Source organism: Delphinapterus leucas, chromosome 1 (genome assembly GCF_059928025.1).
Source record: "Delphinapterus leucas isolate spDelLeu-1000000601 "Yukka" chromosome 1, BTC_Dleu_Yukka2, whole genome shotgun sequence".
NCBI lineage: Eukaryota > Metazoa > Chordata > Mammalia > Artiodactyla > Monodontidae > Delphinapterus > Delphinapterus leucas.
The window spans coordinates 7740484-7762288 of record NC_143129.1 but is presented as its reverse complement, the minus strand read 5'-3'; the positions used below and the strand labels follow the sequence as shown (position 1 = coordinate 7762288).

Sequence of the window (21805 nt, the reverse complement as noted above, 5' to 3'; positions counted from 1 at the left end):
CATGGTAGGAGTAGTTTACTCTAGAAATAGGTAAAGATCAGGGCTCATGTTTTTTCTTTCCCAAAGAACCAGTTTCTCGGCACACTACCGAGGGCCTTTCGGGGCAGAGCTGAGTTAGTGTGAGGGGGAGGGAGCCTGCCAACACACGGCCCTTCACGAGCGCGAATGTCCCAGCAAAGTGGCAAAAAGGGTTTCTGTGCTTTACAGACATCGTTGTGAAAAGAAAATGCTGAGAAAAAAACCCCAGAGGTGTGGAAGAAGAAAAAGATGAAGCTTTTTCTTGTCTTTTAAAAGCTAAAGTTACTTGCGGTCCCATTGTGCGTTAAGCTCACCAATAACCTTACCAAACCCGAGAAAGAGGTGAAACGGGCAGTGTGACGATCACAGCAAGGCCCGCGAAGGCCCCCAGGGGTGTCCCTGCGGATGCAACAGTGCTCTGAGCTGCGCTCTGACCTGCTCTGACCGCTGCAGAGCAGCCAGAGGCCCTCAGGCGCAGAATGTTGTTTTCCATTACAGAGTTTAATCAGCGTAGGGACAGTCGCATCGTTTAAACACAGTCGTATTTCCGACTTAGGAATGCTGTTTTTGTTTTATTACTGTTATTAACTTCTGCCATAGGACCAAAGCTCTTCAAAGAACCCAGTGCAAAATCCAATAAGCACATAATACAAAATGCTTTAGCTCATTGCTGTTTGGCTGGCAAAGTAAATGAAGGTCAGAAGAAAAAAATACTGGAGGTAAGCACGTTTGCATGAAAATTAGATTCGGCAACTTTGTAAAACTGTAGGGGTCTTCTCTTTCAGCTCAGGAGGACATGCTCTTCAGGGGACTCCCAGAATTTCAACAGCGTATGAAAGATCTGTTAACTATGTTCATTGTTAGACTGAGTTTACCTTCAAACGGGATTCTGGAAGGCCGTAGGTTTTGTTAAAGGCCAGGCATAGACTTGAGATGCTAATGTAAAATTATCAATTATTCTCTTGCCCGGAGTCACTCACTCACGTTTCATAAACGTAGATAACATGATCTGCCTTTTTTAAAAATGAAGCTCTGTTGCGAAGGAGCTCGCCAGCGCCTGGTCGTTAGTGGTAGAGACAGTTTGACCGAGACCAAGAGTTAGCAGACCCTGCAGCCCTTTTAAGTCCCTCCGGGGTTACAATTCCGGCACAGCCAACAGGACCTCAGCGGTAAGGTCTCTGCACACATCTCAATCCCCGTGTGCTGGACGTGGATTGCATATGCCTCATTTTGGCTACAAAGAAACTTATATTTTAAATTACATGTCATAAAAACTGGCCAAGAAATGTAACACAGTTATATAAGTTATATCCAGCAAAATGTTTAAGGGCTTTTATTTCTGTTTCTTATCCTAAAGGAAATGGAGAAGTCAGATGCCAACAACTTCCTAATCTTGTTCCGGGATTCAGGCTGCCAGTTCAGGTCTTTGTATACTTACTGCCCAGAGACTGAAGAGATTAATAAGCTGACTGGGATAGGCCCTAAATCTATCACTAAAAAGATGATCGAGGGCCTTTACAAATATAATTCTGACAGGAAACAGTTCAGCCACATCCCCGCTAAAACTTTATCTGCCAGTGTTGATGCCATTACCATTCACAGCCATTTGTGGCAGACCAAGAGACCAGTGACGCCCAAGAAACTTTTGCCCACTAAAGCGTAGGAACCGGGAAACACTCGCTTCAGAACATTCACGCTAAATTTGCACTTCATCTTTCCTGCCTATAGAAAACCTTTCTAATTGCCAACAGACTTTTATTAATTGAAACTGGACATCCAGCTCTGTTGTCATGACAACTGGAATGTAGACCGCAGCGTTTGGAGTGCAGGAGGACCCACACGGGTGATAGGCCAGGCGGTGACGCGCTGTCCAGCTCACAGGTGGAGGTTCGCCTGCTCGGTATTCGACACGTCGAAGCACTGAGTTCTCATATGGACCCTAGTTGAAATACGGCTAAGATTACGAATTGTGTGTTTTGTTTGTTGCTTTTTTTTTCCCAAGAACTTTTTAACGTACATGCCTGTCTCCAGATGGTTTATTTTGCTGTTTTTCTCTGCTGGGGGTTTGTTCCAAGATACCTTTGTATTTTGTTTCACGTGGAGATCACGCGAGTGGGAAATAGGCCTTCAGAGGTAACTTGCGTCTTTCTTAGGGTGCTGAGAGAAACACTAGCGTTTAGTTTTACAGCAACCCTCATGTTTTAATGGTGTTAGAGCATTTGCAAGAATTATTCTGCTAAGTATTTACAAGTCCATATTTATTATTCACTCAAGTATTAATGTTTCTCTATTAAATGAGAGGAGAAGTTGTGAAGAGCTGCTATAGGTTCACTTAAACCACATGAGCTTAACCAAGAGGATGTTATAAGAAGTTGCTAATTAAATCAGTGCTGGTTTTACACCACTTCTGGCCAACTCAGAATAACTTGGATTGTTCTTTTAACAGAAAGGCTTTCTATCATCTCTCTTAAAGCATGTCACTTTATAAGCTGGCAGAAGTGAAGGACACTTGGAGAAGAGTCTCGGAATCTGAGGATGTAAGACTTCCTGCCATGAGTTCTCAAGAGGTCTTTACGTTATATTTATAACTGATATAAAAAATGATATTTAGAATTTTTAAACGTGTACAAAGGGCTACGTTTTAATTTTAAAATGGCTTCACGTTCTTTTGCTTACGTTGAGTCTTTCTTCTTCTTTATCCTTTTCAAGTGGCTCAGCTTAGGTTAAGTACTACACACTTGAACTCTTCTCTACGTGGTCTTTGTTCCTTTAACAGTGTACACCAGAGGGTTAGTTGGGGGAAAACTTCATTCTCAGGAAAAGACTTGAATGATTCTGTGACCCTGTCACGTTTCAGTGTTGTGACAACCGTGTAAACTTAGAGGGAAAGACAGTATTGTAGCGTATGTGAGATGTGTAGTCTGTTTTCTTTCACGGGAAGTAGAGACTAAAATTTATACATTTCTCTAATTGAGTTGTTTAGAGAAATAACTAATATCTCATATGATGTATTTACTTATTTTTTAAAAAGAGTAGGAATGAGATGTCCCTGAACTGTACTTTTCTATTATTATAAGGCCTTTAGGCATCAGTGCATCTGGGTTATCCACATTTTCTCAAATGCTGTCAATATTTTACTGTAATTTATGTTCTTATATTTATGTATATTTGTTAAAACTGTAAAAAAAAAAAATTTCACAGATTTTTTCCAGTACCTGTGCAAGATATATGTGTAGCTCAGAACTATTTGTGATCTACTGTTTGCATGTAAGAGACCAGGATATATGTAACTCTTATATTTTAAGTGTATACATACTGTGTATATAATATATGGAGATTTAAACTGGGGGACTGCACATGTTACCTTTCAGACAACCGTTTCTATCACAATGAGAAGGAAATGATTGTCAAATACATGTTTAGATTGACTAGTTTAAAAAAGAAAAAGTAAGTGAATCTAATCAAAATGTGGTAAATAATAGAGACAAAAGGAGAATTAATGAGCGTTCTACATTACTAAATTTGTTCTTTTCAATCAATTAGATTTCCTTTATCAAAGCAATCTTCTTGGTGATACTACTTGGCCATAAATTTTTTTTTAATTGGCTGCCAGACAATGGAGGGACTAACTGTGTAAAACCAGACAGGACCACCCTTTATTCTCAAATTTGTGTGTGTCCAACAACGTCCACAGTGTCTAAAGGTAGAATGTGAACGTTGCCACAAAAGTTCCTTGCTCTCGGTATGTTTTACTTTCTTCATGCGGAAAGAATATGGATATATTTAAGTCTGCAGATGTTTTTTAAATTATGTTTTGAAAATTATACACATGAAAATTACGCTATTTCATAAAGTCTGGAGATATCCATCAACCTTATTGAAACACATTGGTGCTTCTCATCATTGGAGGGTCACATTATTAGGACAATTATTCAGTTAAGTTTGCCAAACAAACCCGTAACGGTTACCAGTGCGGCCTGTCAAATTCTGCCACGTGACACAGCCTTGGAAAGCTTTTCATTCCTCTCGGCTTTTCCCGTTTGCTTTAGAACGACTGTTAACCGTTTTTATTTGGCTGTTTTTAAAGCCGAATTCAGCTTTTTGACTGTGGTTTCATGGGCACTTCGGGCGGTGCGCAGTGTCTGGTGTGCTTACTGTGTACCCCGGAGCATCGCTTACAGGATTTTTTACGATGCTGTGCTGTAAAATACTGTCCTATTTGCTACTTCCTGGTACCGTGTAGTTTTTCCCCTTTCATTTGAATAAAAGCATGGCACCAAATGACCTTTTCTGTTTCTTGAATAAAATACGGGTTTGGGGGTAGTATTTGAACTTGGGCAAACTCACCGTATCGTTTTTCCTATCTCTTCACCTCTGTTTAAATTGAACCGTTGAGATATTCATAAGAGGCCACTAACACTAGGTGTTGTTTGAACCCTGACTTAGGCAATGCTGAAAGTCTGCTGCCTTCCGTGCTCGGCTCAGACGGTCTGTGTGGTGGCGTGTAAGTGTTTGTGCTCGTCCTACACTAATTTTGTCCGTGTTGCTTCACTTTCTTCTGGTGAGTTAGTAATTGTGTCAGAACTAACCCTCTGTACCTTTGGAACTGAACGGCTGCCGAGGCGACCCCCTCACCGCCTACCCCGCTGTCTCTGGCAGCAGTGGGAAGCCACGTCTTGGCCATTATTCTCTAAGTTTCACTTTGATTTTGCTGATTCTCCTCGTTCAGAGCAGAGCAGTTAAAAAAAAAAGAAAGATCTAACAACCGGTTAACAACAACAGAAATCCTTCCTGCATATTCCACACCTGAAGAAATGTCTGCAGTTGCCGAGCCCGAGTGCGTCCTCCGCCTTTGGTCCTTTGACAGGACACTCGGGCCTCAGTACAGAGTTGCACTTCCATTTTCAAAACTGAAAGTATTTAACCGTGAGACTCAGGCGACACTAGAGAAGCGTGCGCAAACCGTGGTGCCCGCGAGTGTGCCCCCTGGCCTGGCTCACTGGGAGTCCTTACTTAGAGCAGAGGAAGGTAGCCTGGTGGATAGGAACAGGCGCCTTTATTTCGTAACCTGTCCACGCGGAGAGAGAACAGCAAAGGGAACACGGCTGTGAGGCTCTGACCTAGGAATCGGGCGTGAGTTTGAAACTCTGCCCTCCCTCAGAAGTCACGGGTGCTTAAAAAGTAGACCTGCATCTCCTTAAAATGGCAGTTTTGCTTTTCAGAGACAAATGAGAAATTAACTATTTGTGTCGTTTGGGGGGGGTACGTCAGCTGCTCTTCACGTCGGGGCTCTAGAACCTCGTCTCGGTGGCCCGCTCTCTCCGGGTTCCCTTCCACGTGCCCCGACAAGAGTGAGTTCCTGTTTATGTCGGAAAGAAAGAAAAAAAGGATTTTTTTACTTTCCATTGAAGAGGGTAAAGGCAACTGAGTTAACAAAAACATATTGTAAGGCCCGCTAAGGGTTTTTGTGGGTTTTTTACCGTATGAAGCGAAGCCACTGTGGAACCTCAGCTCCTGATGCATTTTATTCTGCTTCACCCCAGTCTGTGGCTTGAGGTGGTTGAATCCTTGCCTTCCTTCAGGAGCATCTGCTGGGGTGCGAAGCATCGCGGGCTGAAGACACGCAGGGTGGCGTGTGTCGCCGACAGTTACACTCGGCTGCGGTGGTTCGTTGTTCGGGGCGTGCACGTCGATGTGAGAAAGGAAACGTGGCTCTCGGCCCCGACCAGACAGAAACCGTCCCCTTTCACATCGCCTGAGGACTTAAAGGGTCCTCTGATTTGCTCTCCGAGGGGACGCGAGCATTGACATCTCCATTTTACAGACAAGGGTGACGAGGCCTTGGAAGGTTAGTGACTCTGTCAGGGACACAAAGCTAGGAAGTGGCGGCGTCCCAGCCGGCGTGTCAGCCTGGGGATTTCAGATCCCCTCCCCGCCCGGGGCCACCCGCGGCAGCATTTCCCGCTGCTGTAGGTGCTGTGGCATGAAAAGACAACGGAGTCTGACGGTTGCGAAAGGCGGTCACACATTCACCGGCGGTGGGAAACAGCCCTTAGGGTTGAGGTGGGCTTCCCTCTGGTGCCCAGTTCTCTAAACGTCCACACAGCAGCAGCTAAAACCAGCCGGGTGTGTTCCCGTGGCCTTGAATACCTGGATTCACAAGGATGGGAAGACGGAGAGATCGCGAGTGTACTGGAGATAAACGAAGCCTGCCAACAGGTTGACTACACGTATCGAGGAAAGAGTCGTCAGGTGCGAGGGTCACCACGGTAGGGTCCCTTCCGTCAGGGAACTCGACTGCCTCCAGGCAGACGCACTCAGGCCTTGAAAGCAGCTGACAGAGTCTCTGCTGTGATGGGGGCAAGCGAGTCCTTTTCTCCTTAACGGGCAGCAAGTTCAGTCTCATGAGAGCCGGTTTTGTAAGGAACGTAAGACGGTCCTACAGTATTAGCTGGTAGGTCGCACGTGCAGCGTGGTCTCAGGCCTGAATTTTGAGTCGCCGTAAGGGCCTACTTTTACGACCACGGCCCTTCAGCAAGGTAGCGGCTTGTAAACTGCACCCTCTTGACTCGGAGCCAGAGGCAGCCACTGTGTTGCCCGTCCCACGTCCCACAGGGTGTGGAGGCGGCGGAGCGTGGGGTCCCGGGGGAGCACACAGCTGTGTCTGCGGACACTGGAAGCCTGTGCTTGCATCCCTGACCCTGCGATCCGTGTGTAAACATAACAGTGCTGAGTCAGTATTCGCCAGGTGAGTCAGTGGAGGCCCAGAATTGAAAATCAGACCCAGACCTAGTCTGGTCTCTGCTGGGCCACCCCTGCTTTCCTACTAAAGATATTTCTGCCCTCAAAATAAGAACCCCACGTCGGCTTTCCCGCTCTGACGCCTCCGGTTCACACAGCATTCCCTGGGACCCGGGGGCAGCTCGAAATTCCAAACTGCCGGGTCATCACGACGGTGACCTTCTGACCTTCTCTCTGGGCCCCCATCTTCCCCCCGCGAGTTATGGGCCTGCCTCAGAGCTCCGCTCTCCCCGACGGCCACCCCAGGCCCTGCTCACCCCCTGCCCTCCTTCGGGGTCTCCAGCCCCTCAGGGTCCCGGCCCCCCGCGCCCCGCCCGCCGCCACCATGCGTCTGACCTGTCCCCTGGAAGTTCACGGCCATCCCCAGCTCAACCTGTTCAGGAACCGAACAGCAACCTCCCGGTGGAACCAACTCCCTCCTGGCAGCCTCCAGCCACCAAGGCCGAAACCTTCAAGAGCATCCTTTCCTCCTTCCCCCGTGCAGCACGGAAGGCACCCAGGCCCGGACCCCCGTCACGTGTCCCATCCTCGCCTCCCTCCGCCCCCAGTCCCCTGTCGGGCGGCTCTCGCAGGTGAGCTCGGGTCCCGATGCATCTCGAGTGTCTCCCCCCCACAACCCCGGGGCCGCCTCGCCTGGGCCCGGACCTCGCCTCGGGAGCCCTCCCCAGCCGGCCGGGTCACTGTCATGGCAACCGGCAGGGAGATCCCCAGTAGACACCGCGAAAACAAGACAGTCTGACATTCCGAGGTAAGTCATCAAGGTAGTCGTAGAAAAGGTCAAACTGTAAGGACGGTCTTGGGCTTATCTTAACAACTCCTCTCGTGTCTGTCGAGCTGCGGGGAGGATGGTGCTGGGGCCACTCAGGACATCACCCCGCTTATCACGTTGCCCCCGACGCAGTCCTCTTCTCTGCGAGGCCGCCCCGCTGCCCGCACCCGGGACAGGATGCCGCGGGCTGCCTCGAGTCATGCTGTTTCATGTGGTAGAATTCATCCTCTCCAGTAACGTGAGAGCGGTTCTCAGGGAAGCAGTGCGTCATTTTCTTGTCTTTTGTTACCTGACAGGTGGGGCATCCACCCGGTGGTAGGAGGGGCAGGACGGGGTGGGAAGGGCAGGGTCGGATGGGAAGGGCAGGGGCAGGGGCAGGATGGGGTGGGAAGGGCAGGGTCAGGGGCAGGATGGGGTGGGAAGGGCAGGGGCAGGGGCAGGATGGGGTGGGAAGGGCAGGGGCAGGGGCAGGATGGGGTGGGAAGGGCAGGGGCAGGGGCAGGATGGGGTGGGAAGGGCAGGGTCGGGCAAGATGGGCTGGGAAGGGCAGGGTCGGGCAGGATGGGGTGGGAAGGGCAGGGGCAGGGGCAGGATGGGGTGGGAAGGGCAGGGGCAGGATGGGGTGGGAAGGGCAGGGTCGGGCAGGATGGGGTGGGAAGGGTAGGGTCAAGGGCAAGATGGGCTGGGAAGGGCAGGGTCGGGCAGGATGGGGTGGGAAGGGCAGGGGCAGGGGCAGGATGGAGTGGGAAGGGCAGGGTCAAGGGCAGGATGGGGTGGGAAGGGCAGGGTCACAGAACCAAGAGAGCCGCCCCCCAACCCCCACCCCGCTCCAGTTCCTACTGAAATGACTAGAAATGTGCACCCACTTTCCCACTCCAGCTTTCAGTGAAATCACTGGAAAGTAATGGCGGGTCCTAGCGAGCAGCCTGTGTGGGCTGAGTAATGGCTACCGAGAGCTGTGACTTCCTTTCCAAACACGTTCTGGGGTCCTGGTCCTGCCGAGGGACTTCCCTGCCGCCCATCTGTCAGGTTCCTGCCGCCTTGTGTGCGCCCCGGCCGTGGAGGGGATGGAGTCTCCCTTTCCTTGAAAGCCACCCTCCGCCCCCGACCCCCACCCCCACCCCCGACCCGCAGGCTGGCAGTGAGGTCGCAGCCCTGAGGCGCTTTCACGCTGAGTCACCTCGGCGCACCTGGGGTACACTGATGCCCCTTCCCAGCCACCCAGGTTTATTTCCTGAGAGTTTCTGAAACAGTCGAGCATGTGACACACTGCTCGGCCGGCAGCCAGGGTGGGGCCCCTCGGCTGGGCAGGCTGCAGGGCAGGGGCAGGACCGCCGCCTTCCTTCCCTGGACACCCCTCCCTGCCCTGCACAGGCACACATGCTCGGATGCACACACGCGCACGCGCGATGCACACACAGGTACACACACGGGCCGTTAACCCGTCGACCGCAGAACTGGCAAAATGCCACCTGTCTGCGCCTCAGCCCTGTCAGCATCTGTAGCAGAAGCCCCCTCACCCCGTGGAGTTCACCACCCATGAGCCCAGTCCCAGGGACCTGTGGTGGCCAGGTCTACAAGCCCCCAGATGGGGATGATCCCTTGGTAGGTTCCCAGAGCAATTCCAAATCACTACCCACCACCCACTGTGTGCACAGAAAGCAAAGAGGGGATGGGGCTGGGGGAAGCTGAGCCTGGCAGCTCCGGGTGGGGAGGAGCCCTTGACCCCCCCTGCTCAGACCCTGCTGGAGGGGGGCCTTCCCCAGGGCTCTCTGATGTGATCCTCACCCGCTCAGGGAGACCCTCTCCCGCCCGCTCTAAGACACAGGAACTGGAGCCCAGCTGCACACAACTGTCAAGTTATAAAACTGACGTGGGAGCCAAACTCAGGTCAGTAACAATCTGACCCGTTTGTTCACTGGCCAGAAGCAGACACTCGGACACAGCGTGTGAAGCGTGTACATGATGAGCTTGACATCACAACACAGCAGGGTTTTAAAAAATATTTTTAATTTAGTGGTGTTGGGAAAGTTCGACAGAAATCTAAAAAGAATGATGACACTCTAGGTGGATTAAAAAAGATACAAAATTTTAACAAGAATAGAATTGAATGTTTTTAGATCATCAAAGAGAAGATAACATTCCAAACTCTGAAACTGCTAAAAGCAACAAATGACTATGGAAATGTAAAACAAAAAATTAAAAATCGCTAAGAAAAAGGTCTGGAAAAATATTTAAACCAAATGGGACAATGGTTTATCCTAAATAAAATAGTCCATACACATTAATAAGAAATACAAAAGATTGTAATAGATAAATGTCTGAAAGATGTAATTAGGCAGTTCACATAAGAGGAATTACATCTAGAAAGATTTTCAGTCTTATTGTTTTCAAAGAAATGTAGATTTCAGTGAGGTACCATTTGACCTCATTACCTATTAAAGTGGAAAAATATATTTTACTGATGAATATCTCTGACAAGATCGCACTGAACCCGTACCCTCCTACAATGCCAGATGGTTACTGATCACTGCAAGCATTTGTATCAAGCCAGGAAAATGCTTATAGCCTTTGACCTTCACGAGGGCATTTATACCCTGAAAACCGTGAAAGAAGAAAAAACCTGTAAGTGCAGTTACTCATTACAAATCTCTACAACAGCAAAAATTACTGCAAACAACCTAAATGTCCAAAATTAAGGGATTAGAAAATTCAGCAACAGAGAAAAATGTGAATTTGCATGAATTGAGAAAAGCAGACTGTACAACAGGGCACATTCTGATTATGTACACGCCCCTGAAACAGTTGTGTAAAATATATGTACGTGGAGAACATCTGAAATGGAATGTTGACAAAATAGAAAACCCAAGAATAATGGGATTACAGACGAATTCTCCACTTTTGAAAATGTCTTTCACTGGTAGGAAAGAAATTCACCACGTCGTGCTTCACGAGGGCTGGGACGCCCTTTCTTATTCCACGTTCTGCGACGTGACTGTGGTTTTTATGATGAAAAAGGCGAGATAATTTTCAAAATTTTTCCGAAAGAGTTAAGATGATTATTTGTACAGAAAAATTAACATTAAGGGGGAAAGTGGTAAGGGCTTAAATATACAGCCCATAAAGGGCCAGAAATAAAAATACTCCTGGAAGCCATCTAGTTCAAAGCACTGGATATTTACTTACTAAGTATCTCCTCTGATCTCAGGCTTGTACCAGTCGCGGTGAGGGCGAGCCTCCCTCACCCCAGGAGCTGATAATCCCACGGGCAGGGTGAGGCTGACCCAGGTGACCAGGCCACCCGGGCTCCAGCCGTCCAGAGGGAGGAGGGCCCGTTGGCGTAGGAAGGCCCCCGGGTGGGATGGAGAGAGGGAGGACCATTTCCTCTCTGCTGTGTTGACACCCATCAGCAGTGGCCTGGATTCTCAGCTGACCGCGATGAGTTTCCACTAATGGACTGTTTCTAACCCTGAGGGGGGTCCCCTGAAGAGGGGAGGAGAGACCAGTGTCATGGAGTTGGCCTTAGTCACTGAAGCCAGGCTGAACACGTGGCAGGCCAGGCGCAGAGCGGCGCCCCCAGCTCTGGCCCGAGCTGCTTCCTGCCACCAAGAGACATGCGGAAAGGCCCAACGCCCAGGCCCTGGCAGAGAAAATCCGCCATGTGCTCGGGACCACAAGACCACAGCCCAGGAAACAAGAATCTCTGTGTTTTTAATAAACAGCCCACTCTGCCTCCCCTCCACCCGCTGCCTCCATGATCCTCTTGGTCTCTTTGCCCTATTCTCTTCCACCTGGAGGTTTCCGGCCGTTCGTCTCGAGCTTTCAGATTCACGCCCCTTCTATGCCCCAGGCTGAGAGGCGCCCGGGCAGGTCTGGGCCTGTCCCTGACTGTCCCGGGCTCCTGCAAAGCAGCACCACCTCGGCTGGCCTTCTGGGGAAGGAGGCTGTGGCCCCCAGGCCCCCCAGGACGAGAGCGTCCCTCAGCAGCAACCACGTGATCAAACATCAGAAAAATCGCTCCACATCTCCCGTGGCCCCTCAGGTGTCCATGCTGTATGTGGGTCTTGAGGAGAAACCCAGGCTTGGGGGCTGGGATGCCGTGGAGGGCTGGGCCAGAGCCATCCATTCCCCAGCCTCTTCCCTTGCCTGCCTCTCCCGTCTTGTAACCGGCCCAGGAGAGAAATTCCTGACCGGAACGGCGTGGACACGCGCGCCCACCCCTCCTTAGGCTTTGCCACCCCTGGGGATCTCCATGGCCCAGAGGGGCCACAGTTAGGGTGACCTCATGTCCCAGTTTGCGCAGAACGGGCCAGGTTGATCGTGATAATGCTTCTTTCACGCTCAGAAGTGCCTGCTGTGGATCAAGAATTATTCCGTCAGGGCTTCCCTGGTGGCGCAGTGGTTGAGAGTCCGCCTGCCGATGCAGGGGACACGGGTTCGTGCCCCGACCTGGGAAGATCCCACATGCCGCGGAGCGGCTGGGCCCGTGAGCCATGGCCGCTGAGCCTGCACGTCCGGAGCCTGTGCTCCGCAACGGGAGAGGCCACAACAGTGAGAGGCCCGCGTACCGCAAAAACAAAAAACAACCAAAAAAGAATTATTCCATCACCCCACCTCAAATCAACATGAAACGGAATGCACACACAAGCCGTTCCGTGGCCCCGACCTCAGTGGACGGGCAGTGCCCATGGCGTTCCCCACTAGCCGTCCAGGCCCAGCCGACTCCTCTGCGCTGAGGTCCTCGATGCCACAATTCTCTTGAACAGATCCTCTCCTTTCTGTCCCCTCGTCCAGTTCCCTATGTCCGACCCTGCCTCTCCCCAACACAAACAATGACAACAGCCCACGGTGGGGTCCCCCGGCTGGAGCTTCTCCCCGTCCAGTCCACAGTTCTGCACTGACCTGTGCAAAGCAGATGGGGGGACTGCCCTCCTCAACATGTCCGGGGGCTCCTACTGGTGACATCCAAGTCCCCTGTTGCCTCTCCTGCGTCCCCTCCTAACACCCTCCTCCCACCTGGGCTCTGCTGCTCGAAGAATTCACCTTTCAGCTCCTTTCCGGAACTGACCTCAGGTGCCGGGAAAGGTTTCTGACTCTTCCCATCAGAGGCAGCTGCTCCCTCCCGTCTGAGCTCCAGGGGGACTTTGCTAACATTCACTCCAGGCCGTCTGACCTCTAGCACGCTGGCCCCTGCACGTCCTACACATGAATCTGTCTCCCTTGCCTCCTCATCAGACACCCTCCAAGGTCAAGGACGGCATCTCTGTGACACCCAAACAGGGCCTTGCGCACGGAGGAGCCCGCTGTAACGGGACGGTATGCTATAAAATGCATAGATAATCCACCTCAAATTTTTAACGCCAGATGGCCCAGCAGTTCATTCATTCCTGGTGGCGATGGGGCGGGGGCTCTGGGGGGGACACGCACACTGTCACATCTGTTGCTACACAGCAGCTCATGGGAGGAAGTCTGCGAAGAAGAGTTGGGACCTAACTGGAGTCGTCCAGCATCCCCGCGCATCCTTCCCCATCCCCTGCCTGGCCCCACCGCCTCCTTCAAGGCCAGGCTTCACGCCCACCCTTCTCCGTGTATCCTTCCCCACCTCTCTCAGTGCACGAGGGATCTCGCCCGCCTTCTGAGCTCCTGACTCCTGATTTAGGACAACTAATCTGCTGAGTCAGGTACCGTCTGGTGTCGCCTTTCGTACTGAACTTACATCTGTGTCTGGCTTAACAGGTAGGTTTTGCCGATGCAGGAAGGTGGGGAAGAGCTGGGATTTGGATTCCAGGCTCTGCTCCTTTCATCTGGACAGTCTGACCCTCCCTCTCCAGGGTCAAACCCTCCCCTGTGGCTCCCTGGGAACCTGAGTTGGTCAGAAAAGCCACTCTTTGGGCTAAGGCACGCGGCCCAGCATCTCAGGGAGCTAACACCATTTGAGGGCCTGGTGGCCAGTCCCTGATAGTAGGTAGGCCCTCCAAGGGCAGGCTCCCCGCAACATGCCCGCTGTGCACAGATGGCAGAACCCCTCTTTCCTAGAAGGCAGGGGAACCGCGGCGGCAGGCTCCTCCCCAGATAAAATACCCCTGGTCCTGTCTCCTCCCAGAGACAGACAGCAGCGGGGAGCGGGGGCCAAGCGGGGGTCAAGCGGGGATGAGGACCGCCTGGGGCTCTGGGCGCCTCTTCAACCGGCCACCAGACCCCTGAGACGGTTGCCGTTCTTGGCTCATGAACAAAGAAACCGAGCGACTTGCGGAGAGGGACGGGCTGGGCTCCCAAGGGAGGCAGGGCCGTGTCCCAGCCCTGGGGACTTTTCCTCCAAGGACCCAGCTGGGAAGCCCCCCGCCCCCGCCTCCGCCTCCGCCCCAAATCGTCGGCCACCGTCTCCGCCCCAGGAGCCTGCCCCTCCCCTCCCCCTCCCCCTCCCCCTCCCCTCTTCCTCCCCCCTCCTCCCCTCCTCCCCGCCCCCCTCCCCCCTCCTCCCCGCCCCCCTCCCCCCTCCTCCCCCACCCCTTCCTGCCCACCCAGTCGCCTCGGCCCGGGGTGGGTGACAGGAAGGGAGGTGCTGGGCACCGGCCGTGAAGAGCCACCCTCCCTCTCGACGCCGCGTCCGCCCGGGCCTCGCCAGCCATGCGCCCCACCGAGCCCTGGAGCCCCAGCCCGGGAACGGCGTCCTGGGACTACTCAGGGTCGGGCGCCCCGGAGGAGCTGGAGCTGGAGGAGGAGCTGTGCGCGGCCCGGGACCTGCCCTACGGCTACGCCTACATCCCCGCGCTCTACCTGGCGGCCTTCGCCGTGGGCCTGCCGGGCAACGCCTTCGTGCTGTGGCTGCTGGTCGGGCGGCGCGGCCCGCGGCGGCTCGTGGACACCTTCGTGCAGCACCTGGCGGCCGCCGACCTGGGCTTCGTGCTCACGCTGCCGCTGTGGGCCGCGGCGGCGGCGCGGGGTGGCCTCTGGCCCTTCGGCGAGGGCCTGTGCAAGCTCAGCAGCTTCGCCATGGCCGGCACGCGCTGCGCGGGCGCCCTGCTGCTCGCCGGCCTCAGCGTGGACCGCTACCTGGCCGTGGGCCGCCCGCTGGCCGCGCGCGCCCGCCGCACCCGGCGCTGCGCGCTGGCCGCATGCGGGGCCGTGTGGGCCACGGCGCTGGCGGCCGGCCTGCCCTCGCTGGTCTTCCGCCGCCTGCGGCCGCTCCCCGGGGGCCGCGGCAGCCAGTGCGCCGAGGAGCCGTCCGACGCCTTCCAGGGCGTGAGCCTGCTGTCGCTGCTGCTGACTCTGGCGCTGCCCCTGGCCGTCACCGTCGTCTGCTACTGCCGCGTGTCGCGCCGCCTGCGCGGGCCGGCGCACCTGAGCCGCGCCCGGAACCGCTCGCTGCGCATCATCTTCGCCGTCGAGGTCGCCTTCGTGGGCTCCTGGCTGCCCTTCTGCGCGCTGCGCGCCGTCTTCCACCTGGCGAGCCTGCGCGCGCTGCCGCTGCCCTGCCGCCTGCTGCTGGTGCTGCGCTGGGGCCTCTCCGTCGCCACCTGCCTGGCCTTCGTCAACAGCTGCGCCAACCCGCTCATCTACCTGCTGCTCGACCGCTCGTTCCGCGCGCAGCTGCGGCGGCGCGGGGCCTGCTGGCGCTCGGCGCGCGCGGCGCGCGGGAGCAGCTCGGCGTCCTCGCTCTCCCAGGATTACGGCTCTCCGTTCCGGAGCCCGGCCCGCCGAGCCCAGACGACGAACGCCTCCTCGGCCGTGGGCCCATAGCTGGCTAGCCCGGAGGAGCGCGCGGCAGCGGCGCGCGGAGAGGGGCGGGAGGCATAGCGAGGTGGGCCGCCCCCAACCCCCTACCTGCCTTCCCCGGACCTGCCTTCCCGAGCGCGGAGAGCGGCCCCGCCGGCACCGCCTAGACCCCGCGGGTCTCGTTAACCAGCTTTCCCAAAACCTCAGCGTTTCGAACTCCCCCCACGCCAGGCGGCTGAGACCAGGCCTTCTCCCGCTCGACCCCGCGGGCACCTGGGCTCTTTGTCTCCAGCCCAAGAAAGGTCCTGCGAGATGGAGCCCACAGCAGCCCGGACACCGCAGGGTCCGCCGAGTAGGGGAAAGGGAAGTGGGCCTCCCTTCTCTGCCCCGTGGATAGCAACACTGGCCAGAGCCCCCCAAAAGCCACTCTTGTCTTGGGCTCTGTTACCTGTGGTCCCTACAATCGCCATTGCCGTCTGAGAAATACCTCCTCCAAGCCAGACCCTCTGGCCCCTCACTTTCCAAAAGATCCTACAGACTATGAAACCGACAGCCCTTTATACTCAGCCGTCTTGGTGGCAGAGTTTGCTGAATCATTAGTCACCATCAGTTCAGATCTTCATTTTCAAAGCTCGCCAAAGCGTGGGAACCAGTCCTGCTGTCGGCTCACCCAGCCATTCCTCCTGAGTTTCCCCAGAAGCCCGGGCCTGCCCCAGTTCTGTATCTTCTCCCCTCGCCCAACAAGCGGCAGGACTCACCCTGGAAGTTATCCTGGACCTTCCCTCTGGACAGAGAGTTCCGGCATCTCTCATCAGGTGTTTGGATTCTCTCTCCCCTAGCCTGGACACCAGGCCCTTCAGTGTGAGTTCCCCTTTCTCAATAAACACTCTCGCTGCCCTCGCCCGACAGCTGTGTCGGTCTTTACTTGAGCAGAGGCGAATGGAACACTGGGTCAGACAAAACTCAACCCAGGAGTTGAGGTTGACCTCAAAGTGATCAGAATTTGGAGTGAAGGTCAGGGACCGAGAAAGTTGATCCCACCGTGGGCACAGCAGTCCCACAGGAGGGCGGCATAGCTTTTAATTCTCATTATTTTAAAGGATGCTTCACATTTTGAAGGTTTCAAAGAGAGAAGAGAAAAAAAAATAAAAGATTTAAGGTCATCTGCCAGCCAGGCGTCACTTCAAAGAGGAAATGTGTCATTGTGATTCTCAGATCAGCACAGGGCTTTTTCTCCTACCCCTTTTGAGACCATCCAGTACAAATGTTGAGGGTGTCCATTTTCTGACTCTGTGACATCGTTTGAGGTTTCTGGAGGGGTTGAAATTTCAGTGTTTCTACTTTTAAGAGGATTTGGCCTGAAGAAGTGTCAGTCGTTGCGGAAAGGAGCTCAGAACTTCTGTCTGAGGGCCTCCCTCTCCGCCAGACCCCCGGACAGGCGTGGAGTCCAGTCTTTGGGGCTGATGGGTTAGAGCAGTTCAAACCCGCCTGTCAGCGGCCCTGGGAGGTCAAGCTGGGAAGAAGCACACCTGGGCGCGTCCTCCCCACGCACCCGAGGGAGGCAGGCCTTGCGGCCTGTGGGGTCGCCGAGCCGGCAGGACCGAGTCCAGACACTTTAACCTTGAAGCCCTCGGTACATCGGGGCTGCCCCCATCCTCACCTCATTGCCCTCCGAGGCAAGAGGTGACCGTTTCATATGATGGGACCTCAGCTTACAGCAGAAGCGCTTTTCTGGGCTGTTCGGACGGAGCCCCTACCTGGACCCCTGTCACCTTGCTTCTCCCAACTTTCTGATGAACTGAGTTCCCTGAAGACAGACAGACAGACAGAAAACTTCTCCATCTCCCCCCAGCACAGCAGTTATCAAAGCTCAGCATTTCCCTCCCGCTGCTGGGAGACTGGAAAATGCTGATAAGTGAAAAGAAAAAAGGGGTAACAGAGCTGCTTGTGTTAGATAAACACCCACACACTTCAAGGCTGGAGGATATAAAATAATTGTTAGCCTTGGTGTTGTCGAAGCAAAGCATTAGGAACCACAGAGTCCTTTGGGTAAAAACCACCTTCTGTGCTTTCCCTTCTCTAGCTCCAGTTAAGCGCCATAGGCGTCTCTCTTCTCAACTAGTGGGAAGCCGTCCCGTTTCTCTCTGTTTTTGTTGTCTCTCCCTTGAGAATGCGAGCTCCATAAGCCAAGGGAGTATGTCGTTTGGTTTGAGGCTGTGTCCCCAGTGTCTGGTGGGGAAGGGGACACGCATGAACCACCCCCGTGGAGGGAATGGTCATCGGGACCCCGTCGTCATCCGAAATGATAAGAAATAACGCGAAGCGTAAAAGCGGGGTTGTTGCATGGTATTACGATCTAGGCACACAGGAAAGGGCTGTAGGAGTGAGGGAGTGGTAGCCCCTTCCCCTCCATGTCTCTGTCATGAAATTTTCTGCGAGCTTCTTTTAAGGTCAGCGAACAAAGAGCAGTCACCGTGCCCCAGTGCTGGAGCTGAAGACAGAGCCGGTCCTGACCTGGCTCAGTCCCGGCGGGGCCTTCCTTGGGCATCTCTGCCAGCTCCCTCCAGCCTCTGGTTCTTCATCTGAAGGATGGAGATGGTTCTATCTGTTTTACTCAGGCACCTCACAGATCAAGGGAAATCACGTTCTTTTCTTTAAACTATTTTGTATTGGAGTATAGCCGATTAACGACCTTGTCATAGTTTCAGGTGCACAGCAAAGCGACTCAGCCACACATGAGAAATCACAGGAGCCCCACCCTCAGGATTAGCTGGGTCCAGGCCCGGCTGCCCTTGCCCCTCCCCTTCCGAGGGTGCCCCCTCCCCTTGCCCGAGGTTTTTTGTTTGTTTGTTTGTTTGTTTGTTTTTTGCGGTACACGGGCCTCTCACTGCTGTGGCCTCTCCCGTCGCGGAGCACAGGCTCCGGACGCGCAGGCTCAGCGGCCATGGCTCACGGGCCCAGCCGCTCCGCGGCATGTGGGATCTTCCCTGACCGGGGCACGAACCCGCGTCCCCTGCATCGGCAGGCGGACTCTCAACCACTGCGCCACCAGGGAAGCCCTCTCTGGGTTTTTTAAAGGTCAACATTTGGGCAAAGGCTGGGCACATCAGCCTGTGTGACTCTGATTTGAACTTGTGACTAATTCTGGGCTTTCTTGGGCCCTTTCTCAGGGCACCGTGTTGTCACCCAGACCCCTGGGTGAGTGATCTGGGGAGTTCATGGGAATGGCAGAGTGGGTGAAGCCACGCTTGGTGAGATGACTCAGCCCCACCGTCACTCTGGACATGGTGAGGACATCTCGTTTGTCAGAGCCCACGGGGTCTAAATGCTGCTCTGCCTTGGCTGGGTGGCCTGTAGGAAGCTACTCACCACCCCCGCCCCCATCAAGACCCCCGCTCAGTCCAGTGGGGCAAAGGATGGAAAGAGCCGGGAGCCAAAGGGCAGGGATGCTGGGCTCGCGGGAGGGAAGGAGGAAGTGGGGAGGTGAATTGTCACCAGAGTGTCTGCTGTGCGTACCATTGCATCTCTCATGAGAGCGGGCGCTGTGTGCGACCCCTAAGGACGTCCATCGCAGGCCTGCAGAGCTGGAGGCCCGTTTTGCTCATTCCAAGTCAGGGACAGGGAGGGCCAGACCCGGAAATTCACCTGCTTAAGGTAACGGCGACCACTTGCATCTCTGCCGCACAGCACACGTTTGTAAAAGGCACGTAGACATGCTTTCCTTGGCCCTCATGACCCTGGGGCAGGCAGGAACGATCCATTCGTTTAATTGATGGTGGGGCTGGGCTTGGAAGCAGCCTGGTCAGGGTCGCAGACCAGCAACAGTGCAGCTTAAGCCTCTGTCTCTCCCTCCGACTTCTCTGGACCCTGTCACCCCCTCCCGTATGACACCCAGCTCACGCCCAGGGATGCCCAGGCCCAGGCTCTCTCTTACAAATTGTTAAGTCCCCCCGCCCCACGATTGTTTAAGTAATGCAGGTTCTTTGTTTTTTTTAAAAAAGGAAATTACAGGAAGATATAAAGGAAAAATATGGAAAACATCCATTATTCCACCTTGAAGATACCTTCTTTTTCTGTGTATATAATAACACACATGTACATTGTTTCCCAGCTAAATTGGGGTTTTCCCTGGCGGTCCAATGGTTAAGACTCTGCGCTTCCACTGCAGGGGGCATGGGTTCAATCCCTGGTCAGGGAACTAAGATCCTGCCTGCCACGTGGCCAAAAATAAATGAGTAAGTAAATCAAATGAAAATAAATAAATAAACCAGTAAATTGGGGTCAATCTGTATGAGACCAAAAACTGAGTTTATTGTGCTCCCAAGTGTGTACCCAGTGCCTGGCACAAACTTGGCATTCAGTAACAGTTTGTTGAATATATGTTATATACTTTATTTTGTGGCATGCTTCCTTCACTTGCAAAATGCCGTATTTTATCAGGGCGTTAAATATTATTCTAGGGCTTCCCTTGTGGTGCAGTGGTTGAGAGTCTGCCTGCCGCCTGCCGATGCAGGGGACACGGGTTCGTGCCCCGGTCCGGGAAGATCCCACATGCCGCTGAGCAGCTGGGCCCCATGAGCCACGGCCGCTGAGCCTGCGCGTCCGGAGCCTATGCTCCGCAACGGGAGAGGCCACAGCAGTGAGAGGCCCATGTACCGCAAAAAAAAAAAATATATATATATATATATATATTATTCTAAACATCTTTTTAAGGTTACATTACATCATTATATGAAATGTAACTGCATTTATTTAACTAAGCCCCTAAACTTTTTTTCAAGTTTTCATTCTTATACGTAATTCTGTGATGAACATCCTTGGACAAAAATCTTTATATTCACTTCTGATTCTTTGTGCAGGACAAATTCCTAGAAGTGAAATTATTCATCAGAGATTATGAACAATTTAAGACTTCAGTACACTGTGCCAAAAATGTTGAAAAACTTACATTCTCTCTGGAGGTATGCGGGTACCCGTTCACCACACCCTGAACAAACACCAGGCGTTATTATCGTAAAAAAATATTTGCCAATTTGGTATCTGCCCAAGTTTAAAAGAATACAATATTACCATCTTATTATGTTATTTCAAATACCTTTTTTATACAACATATTATTACAATATCACTCTGAAGTAGGTGTTAAAATAATGGCTAATATTTATTGAGCACATACTATATGAGAGGTGCTGACCTAAGGGTTTTTTTTTTTTTGCGGTACGCGGGCCTCTCACTGTTGTGGCCTCTCCCGTTGCGGAGCACAGGCTCCGGACGCACAGGCTCAGCGGCCATGGCTCACGGGCCCAGCCGCTCTGCGGCATGTGGGATCTTCCCGGACCGGGGCACGAACCCGCGTCCCCTGCATCGGCAGGCGGACTCTCAACCACTGCGCCACCAGGGAAGCCCTGACCTAAGGGTTTTATATCTACTATCTTATTAGTCCTCACAGCAATTTTATGGCATGTATATTATTCTCCCTGTTCACCAGATGAAAAAATTGAGCCTTGGAGAGTTCATGTAACTTGCCTTAAAGACTTGTGTTATTATCCCCACTGTATAGATGGGGACTCAAACACCAAGGTGTGTTGACTTGCCAAGGTCACGCCCAGGGCAGGACTTAAGCCCATATCCTGGTGCACAGCTCAAGCCATCCTCCACTTCCTCTAGTTTGCTAGTGCCCGGCTTACCCTGTTTCTCACCGATTAGCCCTAAACCAAAGGGTGACCTGGGGTGAAGGCCACCGGCACTGGCCCTGCTTCTGCTCTCAGAAGATCCGGATGTGACGCTTAACCTCATGTGTCAGCTTGACTGGGCCACCGGGCGCCTGGGTGCTCGGTCAGATATTATTCTGGGTGTTTTGGGATGAGATTAACATTTGAATCAGACACTGAGTGGAGCGGATGGCCCTCGTCACAGGGGCGGCCTCATGCCTCCCCTCAAGGCCTGACTAGGGCACAACGGCAGAGTCAGAGAGAACCCACCCTCCCCCGACCAGCTGAGCTGGGACGTCAGGCTTCTCCTCCCTTCGGACCCGGACTGGCACTGGGACCCCTAACATCGGCTCTCCGGGGCCTCCAGCTTGCCTAGTGCAGATCTGGGACCTCTCAACCTCCATAACCACGGGGGCCAGTTTCTTTGTTTTGTTGTGTCTTTTTGGGGGGGGGGTGGCCGTGATGAGCATGCGGGATCTTAGTTGCTTGACCAGAGGTCAAACCTGTACCCCCTGCATTGGGAGCACGGAGTCTTAACCACCGGACTGCCAGGGAAGACTGGGCCAATTTCTTATAATAAACGTCTTTATATATATTCTGTTTCTCTGAAGAACCCAATCTAATACAACCAGGGTCCCCTCAGGAGATGGAGTTTGGGCATCCGATTAAGAGGGGGAAGGGGGCTCTTCCCAGGCGTGCTGGGCTCGGGGTCGGGATTGGGAGAAGCAGTGCTAAAGCCCCACCCCCACCCCAGGGCTGCCTGCGTAACCCCACAGGCGGGTGGAAGGTGCT

The 21805-nt window shown here is 53.5% G+C and overlaps 2 protein-coding genes across 11 annotated transcripts in view; both read left to right on the top strand.

Annotated features, from left to right (window-relative positions):
• CAMSAP2 (calmodulin regulated spectrin associated protein family member 2) overlaps positions 1–7901 on the top strand; it is a 102741-nt gene extending 94840 nt beyond the window's left edge. For 5 of the 10 annotated variants that reach the window (XM_022562043.2, XM_089906234.1, XM_022562041.3 and 2 more), the window contains 2 exons: positions 619–737; positions 1376–4299. In XM_022562043.2, coding sequence (XP_022417751.2) covers positions 619–737; positions 1376–1681 — 425 coding nt within the window. In that variant the 3' untranslated portion in view covers positions 1682–4299. Of the gene's footprint in view, positions 1–618; positions 738–1375; positions 4300–4464 lie in introns of those variants that run through there. The other 5 variants (XM_089906240.1, XM_089906223.1, XM_022562042.3 and 2 more) reach the window with 5 other exon arrangements.
• A 6224-nt stretch (positions 7902–14125) lies between these two features.
• GPR25 (G protein-coupled receptor 25) lies at positions 14126–16210 on the top strand. The gene has a single exon (XM_022561972.3). The coding sequence runs from the start codon at positions 14216–14218 to the stop codon at positions 15326–15328; it is 1113 nt and encodes a 370-aa protein (XP_022417680.1). The 5' UTR covers positions 14126–14215; the 3' UTR covers positions 15329–16210.
• Positions 16211–21805: the final 5595 nt, after the last annotated feature.

What these genes read in the sequence shown, in the direction of transcription:
- GPR25 (XM_022561972.3), top strand. Translation starts at nt 14,216, where the DNA reads ATGCGCCCCACCGAGCCCTGGAGCCCCAGCCCGGGAACGGCGTCCTGG.